At 51.7% G+C, this 21,711-nt stretch overlaps 1 protein-coding gene across 3 annotated transcripts; it reads left to right on the forward strand.

Moving 5' to 3' along the window:
* The first annotated feature begins 114 nt into the window (after positions 1 to 114).
* Positions 115 to 20,872, forward strand: Map2k3 (mitogen-activated protein kinase kinase 3). 3 transcript variants are annotated; one of them, NM_008928.5, is made up of 12 exons: positions 115 to 332; positions 9,941 to 10,007; positions 10,366 to 10,414; positions 11,212 to 11,325; positions 11,548 to 11,667; positions 12,726 to 12,842; positions 13,572 to 13,623; positions 14,705 to 14,832; positions 15,172 to 15,249; positions 17,982 to 18,121; positions 19,219 to 19,264; positions 19,825 to 20,872. In NM_008928.5, exons 1-12 carry the CDS (start codon positions 284 to 286, stop codon positions 19,906 to 19,908), a joined length of 1,044 nt encoding a protein of 347 aa, NP_032954.1. In that variant the 5' UTR covers positions 115 to 283; the 3' UTR covers positions 19,909 to 20,872. The 3 variants fall into 3 exon arrangements, 2 of the variants coding, with proteins under 2 accessions (NP_032954.1, XP_006533431.1); XM_006533368.4 differs by lacking the exon at positions 115 to 332 and adding an exon at positions 9,592 to 9,775 and having other exon boundaries at positions 19,825 to 20,762; NR_157293.1 differs by lacking the exon at positions 13,572 to 13,623.
* Positions 20,873 to 21,711: the final 839 nt, after the last annotated feature.

Here is a 21,711-nt window from a genome sequence, read left to right on the forward strand (position 1 = left end):
GTTTGTGCGTGACAGTCCGGGCGGCGTCTGATAGGCTGGGGCCTTTTCAGGCGGGCCAATCAGTACGATGGGCGGGGCCTGCGTGGCGCCGTCGGCAGGCGTCCGGCGCTGCCCAGTGTGGCTTTGGCGCCGCCCGCCTCGGACGCTTGGAACCGTCGCGTCTGTGTCGCCTGTCGCCCATCGCCTGCCGCCGCTGCCAGCCACCAGCAGCCATGAGCGCGCCCGGCCCCGGTGTAGTCTGCTGTCCTCTAGATTAGTGCTCTCCGCCGCGACGGTCCGCAGCATGGAGTCGCCCGCCGCGAGCCCGCCGGCCAGCTTGCCTCAGACCAAAGGTAGGCTCTCCCGCCCTGTTGCGCGGCCCGTGCCACATTCAATTTGAGTCCGCCCGTGATCCTGGGCTCCCTTCCGGGCTGGGCACAGACGTCTGCACTCCAACCCAGGACTGGGTCCAGCCCAAGCCCGGGACCTCACGGGACCTTATTGGAATCCGGATCTTAGGCCGTGGGACTTCACCCAGGCAGGACCTAGTTCTCGCTCCACTCCCAAGTCTGTAGCCTCACCGTGAGCTCCTCATTTAGGCTTCCGGGCTTCATCCTGGACTCAGGGATTTCAGTGATCCCTGCTAGAGGGTCTTTGGGCTGCTCTAGCCCTCTCAGGCCAGGCTCTTGGATTTTGTCCAGGCTGGAATTTACTCTGGGCCCCAGGGCTGTGTTCCCAATGCCGGAAACCTGTCTACTCAGAGCTCCTCCACTCTTCCAACTCCTTCCATCCTTGTGAATCCTCCTTTGCCCCATGTCTTGCTGGCCTGCTCACTGGCTGCCTGCACTCCTCCCTAAGGCTGTCCCTGTAGAACTTCCTGGCGTCTCCACTTCGCAGCTCTGCCCATGCTACCTGCTACTCAGTTGCAGTCTTCTCACTGAGTTTCCCGAGCTGACCGATTCTTGCACCTAGTGTTTCTTAGTCTGCTCTTAGACGTGCTGTTTGGTCCTTGGGCTAGCAGCAGGCCAGGGGCTGGCTGTGCAAAGCTTGTCCTTCTCCAATTAACTGTCTTTCCTGGAAATTTCTGTGAGGTGGCAGTGGTGCTGCGTGGGCTGCAGCAGCAGCATTTGTCATGGGAAGTGAGGGGGACAAGATTTGGAGGTCAGAATGCTTTTTTTTTTTCTCCAGGAAGAGAGAAGGATGTTTTTTTTTGACATGTCAGAGACTCAGTAGGGTTGATCTGCAGAAAAGATTTCCAAGCTGGACCTGGAGATATGAATGGGTTGACCCTCTGAATTCTGAACTGCTTCACCTGGCTAGTCTCTGGGCATGTCTAGGACTTATTAATGAAATGGATATTAGGGGCGTGATGTGAGATTGAATGTAGAGTGGTTTGAAGCAAGCACGTCTGAGATGATCGAGAACCCAGCATAGCGCCCAGCACATAGTAGGTACCCAGGGGCAAATAGTTGTTGCACTTCCTTGACTATCTCCAGCTTTCCTGCTGCAACGCTGGGCCCAGTTTTGGATTGCAGCTGCAGAGCACAGAGGACAGGGATGGCGGGCACCTAAGAGGGTACTTGTGCAGTGGTGGCCTTCTCTCCTTCTGACCTAGGAAACCTCAACCTCAGGAGTCCTGGTCCTGGTCAGGTTGTCCTGAGCAGGCGGGGGCCTTTTGGGTCCCCTACAGCTGGCTTCCATGGCCCTGCAGGAGCCTAGTGGACGGGGTAATTGCATCTTACATAAGTGGGAGGCCAGATCCCTGACCATTGCCCAACTTCTGTGAGTAACTAGGGAGGCACTTATTGGGGGAGGTGGCTGGGGAGGACCTTGCAGTGCAGACCTCGTGGAACTTGAGAACCAGGAAATTAGATGCTGCTCCACTCAGGAAGGGTTTGGAAGCAGTGTTTGTTTTGGAGGCATTTCAGCTCTTCCAGGCAAGAGATGCCTCACCAAAATAAAAGTTGCAGTTGCAGATCACAGCCGGAGAGATTGTGAGTGATAGGGAGAGACCATGGGCTTTCATGTGCTTGGTGACTTGAGGCCTGGCACTGGACGTTCCGGGCCTCTCTTCTGAGTGTGAGTTTGCAGATTGTAGGTTAGGTAACATGGTATTGGATGGTTTGGGTGGAGGCTTTTTCCTGGGCCAGAATCCCTGTAGCCTTTTAGGGGTCTGGAGATAGCTGTAGTGGGAAACTGACAATATCCATTCACCAAAACTCTAAGAGGTTTTTTTTTTTCTTTTTTCCACGTGTTATACATTGCTTTATTACTCATCACCCCATTTGCCCATAAACAGAGGCTGGGGAACACTTACCATTCACAGAGGCTGCACAGCTATGTTGGCAGAGCACAGCTACAGCAGGTTCTATGATGATCTCCTTCCATCCCGTTCCCATGTGAGGTGCTTAGGGGAGCCATGGGACCCTGGGACCCTGGCTATCACCCCCATGTTCACTGGAGCGTGAGGTCTGCTGAAGCAGAGGACCACCTATCATGCACGCAGTCTTTACAGTGGATGCTTCCCTCAGTGTGACCCTGCAACTGGTGCAAAGTGGAGACCTTGGCGAGGCCATACCAATGTGGACCCTGACAGGAACTCTTTTTCACCTTTGCAGGAGACTTAAAAATTACACACACAACCAGGCAGTGGTGGTGCACGCCTTTAATCCCAGCACTTGGGAGGCAGCAGAGTCAGGCGGATTTCTGAGTTTGAGGTCAGCCTGGTCTACAGAGTGAGTTCTAGGACAGCCAGAGCTACACGGAGAAACCCTGTCTTGAAAAGCCAAAACCAAAAAAAAAAATATACACATGATATATATATATATATATATATATATATATATATATATATATATATGCATGCCACATGTAGTATACTAGTATACTTTGTGGGTATCAGTTCTTTCAGTTCAGTCTTGTGGATCAACCTTCCACCATGTGGGTTTCAGGCATGGACCTTAGATTATTAGACTTGATAGTAAGTACTCTTACCTGCTGGGCTATCTTGCTAGCCTGTTTGCAGAGGACTTTGAACACAGCGGGGAGTGGTAGCACCTGACCTTTGGTGGGGACTGCAACTTTATCTATGAACTTCCCACTGGACGGTTGGCAGCCTAGTTCTTTGTGCCCAAGCTTAGGAAGTTCTCTCCACATGTGTAAGGCATGTAGGTCCCACAACTTTGTTGACATCTCCTGTCTCCTTGCTCATTAGTGGGTCACTGCCTGCCATCTGAGGCCAAGGGCAGCTGGTACAGGGGCACATGTCAGGGTGGTCTGGGTTTGCATGTCTTGTTTGTCCTTGTGCATATTGTCAGGGATGGCCTTTGACACTCTGTTGGAGGTGTTGTCATTGGAGTTCATCAGTGGCTGGTGGCTCTGGCAGCCCAGTGAGACTAAGGAGCACTGAATGTCTTGTCCTGGTCCTGTCTGCTATGGTTATAAGCTTTCCTCCTGTCCCAGGAGTTGGAAAGACTAGAGGGTGGCACCTTGGGGACTTCCCCCCGTCCTGGTGTGACGCACAGGAAACTCTCTATCAGCCAGCCTGTGGCTCAGGGCCTGAAGGCAGTAAAGTTCCCAGTCAGCCTGTGTGGGGAGAGGCAGCCAGGCTTCCGGTGGGTGAGTCAGCAGACACTGGGTGCTGACTCACCACAGGCATGCCAGTCACTGCCTATAGCTTAAAGGGGCAATGCCAGGCAGGGGTTACATACCTGTAGGCTGCCCCTGGTCCTGGGCTGGACATCACAGGTGACGGTCTGCTTTGGACTTTTCAGTTGAGCTGGGATTCTGGGCAGATCCTCCTGTCCTGTCCAGGAACTTCCTCTGTTAGGTAAATGACTCTTGCTTCCTCTTGCTCACCACAGACGAGTAGATGGCAGCTGTTGTTGACGGTCCCTGGCCCAGGGAGCAAGGTCTAGTAAGAGCCAGGAGCAGTGGCCTTGCAGGGACAGCCAGCTTGAACTGCCTCGGTCAGATCCCTACTCTGCCCATTTTGCAATGTAACATTGAACACATTGTATCCAGTACATTCTTGATACTTTGATTAGGTTTTAGTCCAGTGAGTAGGGGACATCTTTCAGAGAAGAAGCCGGAGTGCTCCTCTCCCCCCCTTCCCAGGAAGTACAGGAGCCTTGCCTGTATGGATGCAGATGGCATTATCCAGCAGCATTGCAGCTATGTTATAATGGGCCTAGGATCCCAACCTGACTCTTACTTCCTCATCAGGGCAAATGGCATATCCTCTTTGACTCTCAGTCCGCTTCTGGGCAGTGGGAGGAAGTACCTCTCCCCTGCAGGGTGGTAGTAAAGATGGGAGATAGAGTTTCCCAAACAAACGGCATCTGTCATTATTTAATTGTTGGGACTCTGGCTGCTTCTCATTGGGAGGTGAATACATGGCTTCTGATGATGTATTCATAGGGTTTGTGACACGAGGCTTCTTTGGTCAGGAAGCCAGAGTTTGCCAAGCTCTAGGGCAACCTTCCTAATGCTACGACCCTTTACTATAGTTCCTTATGTTGTGGTGACCCCTGCCATACAATCATTTGCATTGTTATTTCATAACTGCAGTTTTGCTACTATTATGAGTTGTAGTGTAAATATTTGTGGTTTCCAATGGTCTTAGCCGACCCTTGTGAAAAGGTTGTTTGATCCCCAAAGGGATCTTGACCCACAGGTTGAGAACCCCGAGCTCTCGGCTCTTTTTCTCCTCTGCTTCCTAAGCCGTAAGCTACCATTGCTCCTGAACTGCCTGAGACAATCAGGAAGGGGAGTAGAGAACTGAGTTAGTCTGTCCTTTCTGTAGATCTGTCCCTGTCACTCAGCCTTGTTGACCAGTGGCCGCCTTGAAAGCATAGGTGAGGGAAGCTCAGGAGGTGCAAGGCCGGCCTCAGGGTACAACCTCCTGGGCTAGTTTCTCAGGTGGGAGAATTTCATCCATGTCAGACCTGGTGCTAGCCTGGGGAGTGAGGGAGGGAGTGAGTGGGCAGCAGGACTCAGGTGTGCATTCTCTCACACCTCCCCTTGGTTGTTTGTCCATGTTGCCCATATCTGTCAGGCCTGTGTGCCCAGCAGCCCCTATAGATTTTTCTTCCCCCATTGCAGGTAAAGAGCAGAGACAATGGCAGCTTGCCCTATCTCACTGGGGCACGTACTACAGGCCTAGTGATACCTGGCCTTGGCAGGGTCAGTGGCTTTCTAGCCCTCCCTACTTCTTAGCCCTGCCTGCAGGGTTATGGTAGTAGTGCCTCCGCTGAGCTGGAGTCCAGGGCTGCCTTGGCTGCTTCTCTGGATGCTCTCTGTGATCAGCTCAACGGGGCCCTCCTTGCATGTATGGGCCCATAGTGAAGCCTGCTCCTGCTTTCCCTTCCCTCCAACTTCCTCCCTCCCCCTTTGCTCCCTATTGTCTTTCCTCCTCCTCCTCCTCCTCCTCCTCCTCCTCTCTCTCCTTTTCTTTTTGAGACCTAATTACAAATGTGCCCCACCCCATGGTTTTATGTGCTGTTGAGGATCAAGCTCAGGATCTCTGAGGATTCAAGTCAGGGCCTCATGCACACTAGGTAAGCATTCTACCAGTTGAGTTATAGCGCCAGTTTTTCAAGTTGAGCTTATTAGCAATCAGTTGGTGGAGGCAAGAGGAGCAGAAGTTCAATGTCGTGGTTCAATAGCTGTGGTGGCGCATACCTTTAATCTCTGCACTTAGCAGGAAGAGGCCATCGTGAGACTCTGTCTCAAAATGAAAAATTCAATGTCATCCTCAGCTGTATACTATACAATGAGGTCTAACGTGACACTGCCTTAAAATATACAGATAAATAAAATTGAACTTTGGTGTGCCCAAAGTGTGTTTATCCCCCTGTCCTACAGAGGCCCAGGCTGTTCCACACTGTCAACTACAGGATATCCCTGGGATGAGAAGAGGAAGGAGCTGGAGTCTGATGTCTAGGACCACCGTGCCTCTTCTCTCTTGGTTTTGGTTTCATTTGTGGTGGGACTTTGTGGAGTGGAAGGAAAGTTCTGTGTGTGGCTTGATGAGGTGCTGGTTTAGGACAGTTCAGAGTCTATGTGGGTGGGTGTTTCTCTTGCTGCTCCAACCTGTGTGGCTGTGTGAACAGCCTTGGTTTTGGTCACCTACATCACTGCAGGTGCCACCAAGTTCAGGTGTTTGTCTTGAGTCAGCAAGTGTGCAATGACAGGCCAGGCTCCTTGGACACAGGGCTGAAAAGGCTCCTGGATATTAGCAGCAGGGTTTGGGCATAGTAAAAATGTAGATGGGTGGTGTCGGGGCTGGGGGCGGGGTGTCCAAGGGTCAGTACTTTGGCCTGGCACATGATAACGTTCTGAATTGCCATGGGAGTGGGCTACCAGAGGAACGATTTTTAGCAGAAGGGAAATGAGCGTTTTGAAAGCCCTCAAGATGAAGGTTTAGTGAGGTCTGGCCCAAGGAGAAGAACTCTTGCTTATGTTGACCTGTGAGGCCAGTACTGGGTCCTGGAATTGGTTGGGGCTCTGCCCCTGGAAGAAGACTCGGCCCTTTTCCATCTGTGCTTGGCCCCTTGCCATGGCCAGGGGGCTCAGTCCTCCATGCTTACCCTATCCCCTATCAAGTGCTCACCTGACTTCCAGGCACTCGAAGCTGGCACAGTTTATCTACCTAGGGGTAGCTGCTCACCAGAAAAGCTTGCCCTTCTTTTTGGTGCTCAGTTTATCCCGCTCAGATGTGGATGGCCTAGCATGTTCTCTGAAAGACTGCTGCATGCAGACAGCCAGCTGAGTGGGCAGATGGGACATTTTGCTTCTGACACTTAAGTGGCAGTATTAGCTTCTTCCAATTCGGTTGCCCAGGCCCAGGGGCCAGGGGTGGGGATCATAAACAAGGTATGGGTGCCATTTTAGTCATTGGATACCATGGGATGGAACTTACTGTCTTATGGCAACTGTTCCCCGTGGCCTGCTCTCAGACTATCCTTGCTGATGGTTGGATGTTAGAACAAGTGGGTCTGTTCAGGGTCATATCCTTACCCCACCAGATGCCCACAATGCCCTTTGTTAAGCCATCTCTCCTCTCTGACCGACTTGTACAGTGAAAAACTTTGCTGCATGGAGCTGTAACATGGAGGTGGCCTCAGATAGCAACCCCATCCCCCACCCCCACCCCGATCCTCTGTTGGGAGGTCTGCCATTCCTCTACACATACACTGAGGCCCTGTTGCCCAGAGAGGTATAATCATGTGTCTGAGAGCGCAGAACAAAGAAGGGGCTGAGTGAGGGTTGAGCCCAGCCACTTGGCTCCAGAGTGGCCTGTCAGGGAAAGTAACTGCAAGAATTGACAGTAGAGGCTGGGAAGACTCAGGAACAGCAGAGGACTAAGATGCAGCATCAAGGGTAGAGAGAATGGTATGTGCAAAGCAGATACAGTGGGAAACAAGGTGGCTCACCCAGGGAAGTGTGAGGGGACGATGGTGCAAGGGCAGCAGAGGGGGCCAGAATTTCACCCTATCTGTGGGTACTTCATTATCATGGCTGGAACCTCAGGTTAGTGGTTGAACCCCTCTCAGCTTCAGTGTCCCCACTTTCTGCCTGGGGAGCTGCTGTGAGGAGTGAGCTATTTTGACACCTAGCTCTAGGCTGGCCTGCACAAAGGACCCTGCGATCCTGGCGGGCTTGTGGTTTGCTCATGGTGGCCAAGAGCCTCTGTTTGTTGTGGTGACAGTCACCACCTTGGGCCACACCTGGGTAGCCCCAGGCTGCCTGACCATCTGGGCCAAGCCCTGACATTGGCATTGAATAGTGCCAGCAGTGGCTGGTGGCTCGAGGCCTCTCTCTGGGTTGTCCCCAATGTGGCCTTGCCCATCCCCTCTGACAGTTGGCATAGCTGTTCTGGTAGCTCAGGTCACTCCTAACATAGGCTGGTGGCCCTGTTAGGGTAGTTGGCTGTGTGCTGCCCAGGCTGGGACAATAAGAAGACCTCACCACCATATCCAGCAGGCAGGTATGGGCATGGCCTTGACAGATGGGGCAATTGAGGCCTGGCAAAAGGCAGAGCTTATAACATCTCCCAACCCACTGCCAGAGACACAGGAGAGCAGAAAGTGGAGGTGATGTGGGTGGGTAGCAGTATAAGCTCTCTTAGACTGGCTTGTCAGGGCTGGGGGTCAGGCTGTGACTCTAGATATTCTAAGCAGAGCTGTGTATTTTATTACAGAATATTTTATATTTTGGTTACAGAGAACCTCATGTCAGGAATGCAAACTAGATATCACAGGCCAAAGTGCAGAGAAATAGCTTGCACGCTATGCCATTCTGGGTCCATGCAGAGTTTCTGTAGCTGTCTACCTCTACTCCTAGCACGTGTAGCCAGACGTGGTACCTGGCAAAGACTTGGACCCACAGGTGCATGAGACTCAGGACCTGTCCCTCCAGCACAGGGACAAACCCCCTGCTCCCGAAGGGGTCTGCAGTGAGCCCAGCTGCCTCCCTCGATCTTCTGGTCAGTACTTTTGAAAGCCACTCTGGGCTGGCCCGAATACACAGGCCTTACTGCCTTAGTCACACCCCAAGCTCTATATTGTGCGTAGCTATGGCTGGATCTGCCAGAAACTGGTTTAGATGTGGCTTCAGGAGCTAGGTGGCCAGAGTGAGCTGGTGGCAGTTTGCAGGATGCAGTGTAAGCCTCTGGGAAGGGCAGGCACTTGGTCACTGCTTTCCTGCTCTGTGTGATACCGAGGAGACTTGTCACATCTACCTCTCTCATCCTGCTTCTCTCTCACATTTTCTCCCCTGGTGGGGGTCAGAGCCCCTGCTTCCTGGAGAAGCCGAGACTGAAAGAGTCAGTGCCTGCTGCCAGTGGTGGGCGCTGAGCCACATGGCCCTACAAATAGGAGGTGGAAGTCCGTTCATGCCGGTTGTGCACCAGGCCATGTCTTCATTGCCCCAGTGGGTGTCTATGCTCTGGTTTGACCAGTGGGCAAACTGAGGCTCTGAGTGTGGAAATACAGTGAGCAGGGATTAGAACTCAGTCTCAGGCACTCCCCCACGAACGTTGACCCTCGTGGAAGGACACAGTGCGGCTAGGGTTATTGTCATAAAGTCCCACGGCCACAGAGTGGACGGCTTCCGCAGCAGGTATCGGAGAGGAGGGTAGGCAGCTCTCATAGGCCACCCAGGAAGGCTCTGCCTGTGCTTGCTTTCAAGCCTCTCTTTGGCTAAGGGGTGGCATCTCCCATGGCTCCACTTATCTTCCTTTTCTGTACCCGTTTCCTCTATTATAAGGATACCAGTGGGGTTGGGAGAACACTTACCTGGGATTCTTCCCCTATATGTGCACATGCACAAATGCAAACACACCCACCAGCCTTGTCACAGGATTAGGGCCAACCCTAATGATATCATTTTGATTTAATTGGCCACAAAAAAACCCTACCATTTTCCAAATAAGGTCACATTCTTGGGTACTGGGGGGTCAAGACTTCAGTATATAAGTTTTGAAAGACACAGCTCAGCCCAAAACAAGAGACGTAGGACACAAGCTTTTGTGTGGTTGGGAACACTGGTACTGGGCAGACGACATTCCATTCCTGGCAGTAAGAGGCCTGGAAACTCATGCATAGCTGAGCATTTGAGTGTGTGTGTGTGCGCGCGCGCGTGCTATAGGCACAGCTGTCTGATGCCTCCCAGCTGCAGGGCAGCTCCCAGGAGGGTGGGGCTTGTCTCTGCTATTGTGGGAGGAGGACTGAACCTGCTCCCCAGACTGAGTGGGACCATGCTCTGCCTACCCCAAAGCCCTGAGGCTCTCTGGGTACTGATCATACTGACTCTCGGACGTGTGTGTGTGTGTGTGTGTGTGTGTGTGTGTGTGTGTGTGTGTGTGTGTGTGTACCAGAGATCTGAGTGACCTCTGTCCCTAGCTTTGCACAGCCCAGGGCTGAATGTTGATCAGATCCCCGTCTTTTCTCCACTTCAGGAAAATCCAAAAGGAAAAAGGACTTACGGATATCCTGCGTGTCCAAGCCACCTGTGTCCAACCCCACGTGAGTCTGCCTTAAGTTTCTCACTTTGTTGAGACTTGGAGAGGCCTCTTAGTGGAGGCCAGGGGTATGAGTAAGAAGCAGGAATACGGGGGTCAGAGGTGGGTGAGAGAGCATTCTCTTCTCATCCCGCCCTGGGTGGCTCCAGAGGGTCTCAGGAGCATTGGCTGTTTGTCCCATGCCTTCCCAGTCCTTGTCTTGGGGTCTCTGTCAGGGCTGCACCGTTACACTTTACCTTGTGGATGCCTAACAGTCACTGGACTGAGGTGACTGTAAGCTGCCCCCATGGCCAGTGTGTTTCACCCTCACCCCCCTATAGCTCCTTCTCTCAGAGAAGCTTGTGGATCTGCTTTCTCCACAGACCCCCCCGGAACCTGGACTCCCGGACCTTCATCACTATCGGAGACAGAGTAGGTGGTAACTAGACACTGAGAGGCCTCCATAGGGCCACTGAGAGGTAGCTGGAGCTGGGCCTCAGGGAGGAGCTTACCGTAGCTTATCATGCTGGTGGCTGTGGCCCTGGGCTATCTGCCCTTAGACCTCCTCTCTGGAAGAAGTACATTCCACCTGCCTTATAGGGAGGGGTGTGAGGAGCGCAGAGCTGCCACACTGCCTACCTCAGAGTGTGGGCTATGAATCCCACATGAAATCTGTACCACCTGGAAGCACCATGTGGGACATGTAGACTCCTGGGCTCCCCAGACCCCAGGTCAGACCCTAGACTCCATACTGTCCATACCCCTGAGTGCCTTGGAAGGCCACCTACTATTGAGAAGCCTGATTTGGGGATGTGTACCAGGCAGAGTAGGCCGAGAGCCTCTTCTTGGAAGATCCTCCCTCCCCAAGCCTTTGTCACTGCCTGGTGTTCTGTTAGTCCAGTTGTGTAATCCCATGTCTCTCACTCAGGGGAGGGAACTCCCACAAAGGGTCAGTAGATGATTGACTAATAGCTCCCTTTGCTGAGATGTGTGTGGAAGACGTCTCCCATAGTCTCCGAGTTTTTGGTTTTGCACCCATTTTATAGAGATCAGCGGTAGGGTCAGATTGGCTCAGTTCTTTCCACTGGGTCACAAAGCGTATAGTACATGGCGTATAGTAGCTGCGAGCTCAAATCTGACAAGCTGGCCCTCTGCTTTTCTCTGGGTGAGGGACAAGAGCCAGTTTCCAGCTTGGTGCCTACCAATCACCTCTCCCTTTGCCTCTTAAGAACTTCGAAGTGGAGGCTGATGACTTGGTGACCATCTCAGAGCTGGGTCGTGGAGCCTATGGGGTGGTAGAGAAAGTGCGGCATGCTCAGAGTGGTACCATCATGGCTGTCAAGGTAAGCAGGGCTTCACCCTACCTGGAGTAGCACTGGAGGAGGCACTGGCTGAGCTTCAGAGTGACTGTCTACTTGTGGCTCTGTCCCTCACTGTCATCACCAGCGTTGAGGCAGAACTTCTCAGACAAGTCAGGGCCATGGATTCCCCAAGGTTCCTGGCCCTCATGGACTGGGTTAGGGGAACAGCCTAATCCGTGGCCCTGACATGTGGCTCTCCTATAGCGCATCCGGGCCACAGTGAACACACAGGAGCAGAAACGTCTGCTTATGGACCTAGACATCAACATGCGCACGGTCGACTGCTTCTACACTGTCACCTTCTATGGTGCCCTCTTCAGAGAGGTAGGCTCTGTCTCTGCCCACCTCTTGCCAATCACGACTGCCATTTCAGTCCTATTGTGTGGAGTTCCCGGGACCTTTGGGTATAGGGGAGTTATACTCAAGGTATAGGGAGCACCCTTCACCTGATGCAGCTTGGCTGGGCTCTTCTTGAGAGGCAGGCTTTCCTGTTCCTGACCCGCTCTGCCTCAGGTTCCCTGTCTGAAGATTAAACAGGTGTCTGAGCAGTTCTCTTCAGGTTGTGCTCAGGGGCCTGGAGCTCCGGGGCAGCTGAGATTTCTGTTTGTGGTCGTTTGCTTTCTGTTAGCCCCGTAGTGGCCATTCAGGGCAAGCCCCCAGGGGAGAAGCACTGTGAAGGGGTGAGGATCTGGGCTAGAGTCTAGGTGTATGTTAGGGTAGAGGAATGGAGGGTAAAGCAGGGTGCAGGGTCTAGGAGCAAGAGCACAGAGCTGCCGTTGGAAGCATATAGTACGCACCAGAGTCAGGATGGAACTGGGACTTCCCATGATGACCTGCCATCTTGGAGTTCTTGAGTGGTCCGTGATGTTTCTCTGCCCTGGCTTTCCTTTGGGTCCCTCTCAAGTCCCAGTGGTGGCTCAGACCCCACTTTATGCATCTCATGTGGTGGACTGAGCAACTTGTGTAAGTGTCAGCCAGCTCATCCCAAGGCTATGCGGGTTTGCTGGGGAGAAGAAAGGTCATTTTCCAGTGAAGAAATTCGGTTCTTGTCCCTTTATGTCCTGACTTAAAAGTCTCAGGACACACTAGGTTCCCGATTGCTTGGGAACACTGTTATACTAGGGCACAGAGCGGGGAGACTAGGGCGGGGGAGCATGAACTGCATGGTGAGGTGCCAGAGAGGCCGATCTGAAAGGCAGACGGCGATGGCGAGGGGTGAGAAGTGTGGTGAGAAGGGTCATCGTGTCCCTTCCCAGGTGGAGGCTGGACCTGGTGCTCACAGCGAGGCTGTTAAGATGAAGGCTGGAGAAGCCTGGGAGTCTGTAGACTGCCCAGGGCTGGGCAGCACTGGGGGACCAGCTAAGCACTGGATGTTCTCACAGGGGGATGTATGGATCTGCATGGAGCTCATGGACACTTCCCTGGATAAGTTCTACCGGAAGGTGCTGGAGAAGAACATGAAAATTCCGGAAGACATCCTGGGGGAGATCGCTGTGTCTGTGAGTGGCCTCGCTCTACCCAGCATGCACAGGACCTGCTGTGTGGCTGAATTTTGGCAGAGTAGCTGTCCCCTCTAAGACTCAGTACTTCTGAAGCCTGAGAGCAGTACCTTGCTGAAGAGGCCCCAGGGATGGGGCTCTTCAGACTGGACTGCTCCCTGCTTCCAAGGTCGTGAGTGCGGCTCTCACGTTCCCACCCACTTTGAAGAAAGTGCCGTGTGTCCCACTGCCTTGTACTCAGATGCCGCCTGACAGCTATTGGAGGTCCAGGCTGCTTTGGGGAGATGTTTGCTTTCTGAGCCTGCTGTTTCTAGAGGAGGGCAGCAACTCTGGTTTGAGTATTGAAACAGGGCGGGCAGTCGTATCAAGGATGCCCTTTAATCCTATTTGCATCTGGAAGCGTTTAAACCACCCTGTGCCTCAGGCTCTTTTTTTTTTTTTTTTTTTTTTTTTTTTGTCTAATCTCTTAGAGGTGGCTCATGGGGGAGTGAGAGAAACTTGGGGGCCTGGTAGGTCTTGGTAAAAGCCCTTAGGAGGCACTGCTTGGGATTTGTGGAGCAGGAGGAAGGCAGGAAGCTGACATGTTTGTCCTAGGACAGCCAGGATGAGGGACAGATTTGGGGCGTAGGCAGGAGCTGGGGTGTGTTTAGAGGAGATGGGGTTCTACTGCTGTGTTATGATTTCTGTTACCTGGAATAATAGCAGCCCTGCCTCTCCTGCCCCATTCAGATCGTGCGGGCCCTGGAGCACCTGCATAGCAAGCTGTCTGTGATCCACAGAGGTCAGTGTCCTCCATCAGCCACAGAGGCTCAGGGAGGGGCAGACTGTGATATACCTGCTGGGGAATAGGCCGCTTTCTGCATTTGTGCCTTTGGCTCTGCCTGCTGCACTCTGAATAGGAGGAACTAAGTGGATCCCAGCTTTTTCTGAGCTCCATGGCCCGCTTCTCTCTCTCTCTCTCTCTCTTCATAAAGATGTATTTATTTATTATATGTAAGTGCATCAGATCTCATTATGGATGGTTGTGAGCCACCATGTGGTTGCTGGAACTTGAACTCAGGACCTTCTGAAGAGCAGTCAGTGCTTTAACCACTGAGCCATCTCTCCAGCCCCATGGCCCGCTTCTCATTCATATTTACATTTCCTGTGCCGTGGAGCACCTAGGTTGTGGCATGTCACACTAGGACTCTGATACAAGCCCCCTTACCCCACACATGACTATCCTGGACTCTTCTGGGATTCCTTTGCCCCCATGGCCACTAGTCTGGGCTTCCCCCTCCAGGGTTATACTTAATTAAGTATCAGCCTCCCATTAACTTGGTTGCACTGTACCTAGAAAACGAAGGAGGCTAAGTGGACTTCGATGACCAGCACCCATCCCATTCTGTCCACGGGTCATCATTGTTGACTCTTTGGCATGGAACCTTCCCGTCTTTTCTGGGGCATCTTTGTCTTTTTCACATCCATGTGGCCCTTTGCTTGGAGGCTCCTGCCTCCTGTGAGACAGGGATGGGTGGGGCTCCTCATTTGCATGCACAGACCCATCCGCATACCTTCACTCCACCTCATTGTTCACCCACTACCTTCTGCTTGCTGGATTTGTGTCCATAGCAGGTGACGTGCTTAGGTAGCCTCAAGGTAGAGTCTCCAGAGCTCAGATGTTTCTCTTTGGTTGGGATAGGCTGAAGTTCATTTTGATTTGTCATCCAGCCGAGCGATGGGGCCTGGTGCTGCAGATCTCACTGCCGCTGTTTCCTTGGCTAATCCTTGGGGCATTGGGTAGCATGCTGCTGGCCCACAGGGCACTGGAGAAGGTAGCATCCCATTTGGCATGGACTGAGAAAGGTCTGCTCTTCTTGTAGATGTGAAGCCATCCAATGTCCTCATCAACAAGGAAGGGCATGTGAAGATGTGCGACTTTGGCATCAGTGGCTACCTGGTGGACTCTGTGGCAAAGACAATGGATGCTGGCTGCAAGCCTTACATGGCCGTGAGTCAGGGCATCCCCGCAAGGTGGAGACCAGGACAAGATTTTGCCTCTGTGCAGTGGGCTGGCTATTTCCAGCCGTACCTCCAGTCTTAGAGACCCTGCCACCATTTACCTATACTCCATGATCCCTGTTTGGATGAACTTGTGTTCTCTGTTGTTAGGAACATGGGGATCCTTAAGACTGGTGGCCTGGGGGGAAGGCAGGGGTTGGCTCTCGCTCTTGCTGGCCTATATCATGCAGGCAGGAGAACCTAATGGTATTCTGTTTTGGTGTAGAAGAGAAAAGGTCTAATTGAGGGAGCCTTGTTGGGTGTTCAAGCCTTCTGGTCTTTCTTGCAGCCTGAGAGGATCAACCCTGAACTGAATCAGAAGGGCTACAATGTCAAGTCTGATGTCTGGAGCCTCGGCATCACCATGGTACGTCTGGGGCTGGGCTCAGCACTTGCTGGCCTGTTGGGATGGATGTCTGTCTGTATAGGGTCTGTGGGTTCCATCAAACATTTCTATATGAGTACAAGGATATCTGGGAGTTGTAGGACCCTTTCCTGACCATCATGATTGTTCTCTGTATCCTGTGATTTCAGCCTTTTCTCTAGAGCCACTGGTGTAGATCAGGAAATCCCAGGCAATGCTAAGCTTAGTTGTTGCCGTGCAAGTAAATCAAGAAGGCAAACTCTTAGCTGGGCATGATGGCACCTTCCTGTGATATGATTCCTATGGTAGCATCCTTTTTAAATGGTTATCCTCAGCTTCATAATAAATTAGAGGGTAGCTTGGCCTTCATGAGACCTTGTCTCAATATCCTTCCCAACACTCAAAAACAAAACAAAAAAAACCAAAACAGTGCCTGGTCCCCCCCTAAATAGGAACCTATTGCTGTAGGTTCCTTTTGTGTTTCTCTAGGTTCAGTAGCATGAGGCTGTAGATCCTGGCTTGTGGAGGCTGAAAGGACCCTTGGTTTGGAGGGAGGAGCAGGGCCCAGACCATTAGGATTGAGTTGGATCAGACAAAGCTAAGTCCAGGTGTGGGGATGGACTTTTTTGCCTTCTAGAACTGCCTGGCCGAGAGCTCCGATGCACCTATTAATGTGATAAAACAATAACCAATGACCAAAAGGGACTTGGGGAGGAAAGGGTTTATTTTGGCTTACAGCTTTCCAGTTGCACCCCTTTACTAAGGGGAATCCGGGCAAGAACTGAAGCAGAAGCCACGAGGAGTGCTACTTCCTGGCTTGCTCAGCCTGCTTTGTTACATTACCCAAGATCACCAGCCCAAAGGTTGGGTTGAGTGTCTATGGTGAGCTGGGGTATCCTACATCAATTGAGAGAATGCACAGGCTTGCCCACAGGCCAGTCTGTGGGGGGGGGGGGGGAACGACACACGGGACACACCTGTTTTCAGTTGAGGCTCCCTTTTCCCAAATGACTTTAGCTTGTGTAGCGTTGACACAAAACTAGCCAGCAAAATGTTACAGTCAAGTTAAACTCTTTGAAGATGGGGACACTTCTGTACTGAACACATGTGAGAAAATGATATAGCAAGAATAGTCTATCTTCCGTTGCAAAGATATTTAACAGAAAGGGACATTCTGACCGTCAGGAGTCACAGTTACCAAGATATGCTGTCCACTTTCTTCGTTCCTCCTGCCTAAATGTTTTGAGACTGTCCAAGTTCCCATGATTGATCTCATGACTATTGGGGAAGACATTTTGTTATTTTTAAAGAGGCTTTATCTTGAAGGCAGGGTTTTACAGTAGGGTTTTCAGGCCCCAGGAACAGGAGCAAGGCTTGGACTGTCTTCTAGGACCTCTTCCTCCAGGTTCACCACTTATGTTTATCCTTGGCCCAACATTTCCACTTAAAATGCTGCAACGGTACGGTTCAGTGCATCCCTCTTGCCCTGGGAGCTCTGGGCACACAAATTTCCTGTGTCTCAGAATACAAGGGAGTTACCTTGCACAGACACAGGTCACACTCTGAACCAAGAAGGCCCTGAGTGGTGTCACCATCTCCACTGCTGTCTCTGACGCTCAGTCATTATAGGGGGCTGGCTCCCGGGGGGTCCTGTGATAGGTAAACTGTCTTATATGTCTTTGTGTTGAGTTAGTTTTTATTTATCTTTTTCTAAACTCTTTAAAAAAAATCATCAGGCTGAGCAGGGTAATGTATACCTTTAATACCAAGAGGCAGAGACAGAGGCAGGTAGATCTCTGAGTTCAAGGCCAGCCTGGTCTACAGAGTCAGTTCCAGGACAGCCAGAGCTACACAGAGAAACCCTGTCTGGAAAAGCCAAAAACAGACAAGATGTTTGAGGTCCATACTCTGGTGCTTTTTGGTTAGGTATATGGGTGCTACTGAGCTTTCTCTTGCAGTCTGCAGAAAGGTCCTGCAGTAGATTCTGGAAATGCTGCATGCAGTTCTGTCCTGTGGGCGGGCACACATGTGACACACACTGTCTTCCCATTCATGCTGTTCCCACGTTGGTTGGAAAGGCATGGAACCTGACAGGAAAGTCCCTCATCAGAATAGTTTCTAGTGCTCTATGTAGGGCCAGTTGCAGTTGCTATAGAGGTCTCCTCCATTCCTTATGGTGGTCACAGCCTGTCACTGAGGCCTTCCACTGCACCCGTCAGGAGGTATCCATGCAGGAGTCCGCCACTCCCTGTTGGCCTAACTAGTAAAAACAACAGCTGGATAGGTGGCCCTGGATATTGAAGTCTGTGTTGGGGAGGTACTGAAGAGGAAGTAGCTGGGCCAACAGGGGCTTAGGACTGGACCCAGTGAGGTACTTTGATTACTGCCACCTTATGGGAAAGGTGTATGTGGCTGCCACTCCTCATGTTTGACACGCTGTCTGGAACCCAAGTTGTTAAATACAAATCATCCAATTTTAGAGTGTTTGAAAAAAAAATTTAAAAAACCAGTAAGGGTTAAACCCAGCCCAGGGTGAGCCTTAGTCTGAGCTAGGTCTGCCAGTCCAGTCAGAGGAGCTTCAGTAGTTAGTTGGCCTGCTGCTTGGTATGAGGGCAGTCAGTGTCAGCCCTCATACCAAGGCCTGGCCTGGGGTGCTGGGGAATTATGGGTAAAATCCCTTCCTCATCATGCTTCTGGGTACCAAATGAACCTGCTGACTGCTGTCCCTACTTCAGATCGAGATGGCCATTCTGCGATTCCCTTATGAGTCTTGGGGCACACCGTTCCAGCAGCTGAAGCAGGTGGTGGAGGAGCCATCCCCACAGCTCCCAGCGGACCAGTTCTCCCCTGAGTTTGTGGACTTCACTAGCCAGTGGTGAGTATCTGGGCTGTGTCCCCTCCTTCTGCAGCAAGATAACCCTTGAGCCACCTGGTATCAGAAGGCAGGAGGTAAAGCTAGTTCCAGCACGAGTAAAAGGTTTTAGTCCCAGTGGTAGCTTTTAGTTCTAGTCTTTGCAGAAAAGGATGAATCAGGTAGCCCCAAAGAGTAGAGGGATTTTGTGTGTGTATGTGTGTGTGTGTGTGTGTGTGTGTGTGTGTGTGTGTGTGTGTTTGTGTGTAGTAACATATATTATGGAACATTAAAATGCATAATGAAGTTGCTTTTTTGTTGTTTAGAAGTTTTTACTGAATTACAGAAAGTTCATAGAGGTTTTAGAAAAGTCATGTTTTTGATCCAGGCAGTGGTGGTGCACATCTTTAATCCCAGCGCTTGAGAGGCAGAGAAAGGATCTCTGTAAGTTAGAGGACAGCCAGGGCTATACAGAGAAACCCTGTCTCAAAAAAAAAAAAAAAAAAAAAAAGATGTTTGAAGTTACAAAAGAGTAAGAAAAGCAGTTATACAGACGAGCTCTCTAACCATAATTAAATAACTGCATGGAAAGTAAAAGTATTCTTATAACTCTTGGGTTATAAGAGAGATTTAGAAAATACATTTTTAAGAGGAAACTAGTGAGAGCAAACCAATGTTTTGCATGTTTGGCCCAGAGATGCTCAGAGGACAAGTCAAAGCCTCTCAGCAGAAAACAAGAAAAGCTGCAGGCCCAGGAGACCAGTAACAAAGTCATTGATTAGTTTGCCTCTTGTTGGTTGGACTTTATGTTCCGGAACCAATGACTGGAGTCCTCCCTTCTGATAAAGGATAATCTAGTCTGTGGTTTTGGCAGAGCATGTTGGGGTTGGTGCCACAGACCTAGCCTGGGTCACTATAGAGACCACTGGTCTCCAAGAGGCAGGGAAAGTTGCTGCAAGACTATAGAGTTAGTACCCACGGACCCCAAGCCACTTGGCGAGACTCCCAGACAGTTTGCTCCATCTCTGAGCCCCAGGAGTGTGCTGCTCAATGGGGGCAAGCCCAGCCTGTCTGGATTCGCTTCCTCCGTGTGAGCCTGTCTTCACTGCCCTCTTTCCTAGCCTAAGGAAGAACCCTGCAGAGCGCATGAGCTACCTGGAGCTGATGGTGAGTGTGCACGAGAAGTACCTGCCCTGTCCCCTGTGCTGTGTAGTGGCTGGGTGGGGCTGGGTGGGACTGTCTGGAAGAGGGTTGCACTCCAGGGTAGAGAGGTAGCTCTTCTGCCTGGCCCTTGCATGTGCTTGTGTAGTTTCACCTTCACCCATGCCTGTACCCCAGGCCTTGTGGAAAGGTGCACGGGGCTGTGACAGTGGGGCACAGGAGTCACTGTGGCATCAGGGAAGGCTTCCTAGAGGAGATGCCATTTGAGCTGAGCCTGGAAGGATGGGTATGGGCTCTTTGCTAATGAAGGAAGGGTAGAGGGTCTGGTAGGGCAGAGGTCTGGTACCCTTGAGGAAAGAGATGTTTGTGTGGCAGGAGGGACTCTTGTAGGAGGGTGAGGCAGAGTCACAAGCTTTGATGGTTTTGGAGGGCTTCGAGGGGCAGCGGTCCTGGATGGACCAGCAGGAGTTGGCCAGGTAGGAGGGGCATGAAAAGAGGGAACCTCTCCTTTATACTTTCTCCTGTGCCCCTTCACCCCTAGAAATTGTACCTCTCTTTCCTACCAGGAACACCCATTCTTCACCTTGCACAAAACTAAGAAGACAGACATTGCTGCCTTTGTGAAGGAGATCCTGGGAGAGGATTCATAGGGACTGGCCCAGGACCCCACTGGTCTGCCAGCATCCATACATCCGTGCTGGGGCAGCACTTACCTACAGCCATAAGCTACTGCCATTCTGTTCCTGGGCATTTGAGAAATTAAGGGGTTGTTCCTGTCGGTCTCTGCAACTAGCTGTCCCAAGTGCCAAAGAACCAGACCTCAGGGGCTCCCAGCCAGGCCATATGTGCCCCACAGTGCCTCTGCTGTTGCTGCTCCCAGGGTCTCAGGCCTCTACCCAAGGGATGAATCTGACAGGGCCTGTGTACCCCGGCAAACGCTGTCGCTTCTGAAGAGCAGGCAGCTGGTGTCTCTCTGGACAGGCCATAGCCTTGGTACTGTCCTGGATGCCATGCAGGTTGTATATATATTTTAAATCACAACTGAATGAATGGACTTCGTACACTGTGGCCTGGATCAGGGACATCTCTATCCTGTCTCAGGTGCTGAGGACACACTATGGGGATGAATCTCCTAAGACTTTCCTGAGAGACGTACTGAGCTTCCCAAGGCCTTCCCCCCAGCACTGGCCAATGGTCTCTGAGGGACACACTGTCCTCAGACAGCCTCTGGTTACCACCTTTAGTGGTATCTGCCTTTCCCTTTGAACTATTATTCCTGTTGCCTTTTGCTTTGTGGGTATTGCTGGGTTTTCTTGCATGGTTTGGAGCTGACCACTTAACCCTGGGTGCCAGCAGGCTCACAGCCGCCCAGTGCTCGGACTGGAGTCTGCAAGGATGGCTCAAGCTCTTGGCTCAAAGCCACGAGGGAGCTGTAACAACTCTCCAGGTGTGACCAGCTCTTGGAAGCTAATAGGTTTACTTTGGTGGTGTTTTTAAAAAAAAAGAAGAAAATCTATTTTTGTGAAGAAAGGCCTGCCTCTTCCAGCCTTTTCCTGGGCAGGAACCTATTGCTGTTTTAATTAAAAAAAAAAAAAAAAATCGTGTGAGACTGACTGTGGCAAGCCTGCTCTTTCTTGGGGAGTTGTGGAGCCCTAGGCGGAATCCTTACTCTGGGACCATGCCGGGACAATATAGCTAGGGCCTGGAGGCTGCCAGCCCACCAGGGCCTCAGACTTGGCCACAGGCCACAGGTGCTCTCAAGGTGCTGGGCTGAGGTGCTTCATTCCATGGCCACCTAGGCTAGGCCCCTGTAGAGGCAACCTGACTCACTCATCCAAGTGATGGTCCCCGAAGTAGAGATGACCGGGTAGGAAGCAGCAGGCTCCACATTGTTTGCACTGCTATCTCAGCTGTAAGCTGAGAGAATGTGCCCAGAGAGCTCCCTAACACGTAGTCAGAGCCAGCTGAGGCCGAGGGCAGGTAGTGATGCCTACAAGAAGGCTCTGAGGATGCGACTTGGTATAAATGCCCTTGGTAGGTCAGCATGGCTCTGTGCTTCTTGAGCTGTTGCCTGGAAGACTTGCATAGGCCCCGTTACCCCTGTTCTCCTGTAAGCAGGAATGTGTCATCTCAGGCACTGGTGGATTCAGGACAATATCCTAAAGGACCTGTGTCCATACACTACTCTATGAGGTCATCAGGATCTAGTGACTGCTTCTCCTAGCTTGACAAACACAGGCACTCAGCCACAGTTCTCTGGAGGGTTACTCCTGGCTAGGAAGGACTCATGTGCTCATGCCCAAGTCAGAAGACTGGAGTGTAACTTCAGGCACAGGTGGGCCATGGGGAGAGTCAGCCCACACAGTTTGACAGCAGGGCCTTGGTGTGCCTGGGAGAGTCCAGAACCCATGGGGCCTCTGTCACCACTCTTCCTTCACCTCTGTGCAGTAGTT

Source organism: Mus musculus, chromosome 11, assembly GCF_000001635.26.
Source record: "Mus musculus strain C57BL/6J chromosome 11, GRCm38.p6 C57BL/6J".
Taxonomy (NCBI): domain Eukaryota; kingdom Metazoa; phylum Chordata; class Mammalia; order Rodentia; family Muridae; genus Mus; species Mus musculus.

What these genes read in the sequence shown, in the direction of transcription:
- Map2k3 (NM_008928.5), top strand. Translation starts at nt 284, where the DNA reads ATGGAGTCGCCCGCCGCGAGCCCGCCGGCCAGCTTGCCTCAGACCAAA. An exon ending in GTACCATCATGGCTGTCAAG is followed by an intron (nt 11,326 to 11,547) that starts GTAAGCAGGGCT and finishes GCTCTCCTATAG; the next exon opens with CGCATCCGGGCCACAGTGAA. An exon ending in GGAGCCTCGGCATCACCATG is followed by an intron (nt 15,250 to 17,981) that starts GTACGTCTGGGG and finishes TCCCTACTTCAG; the next exon opens with ATCGAGATGGCCATTCTGCG.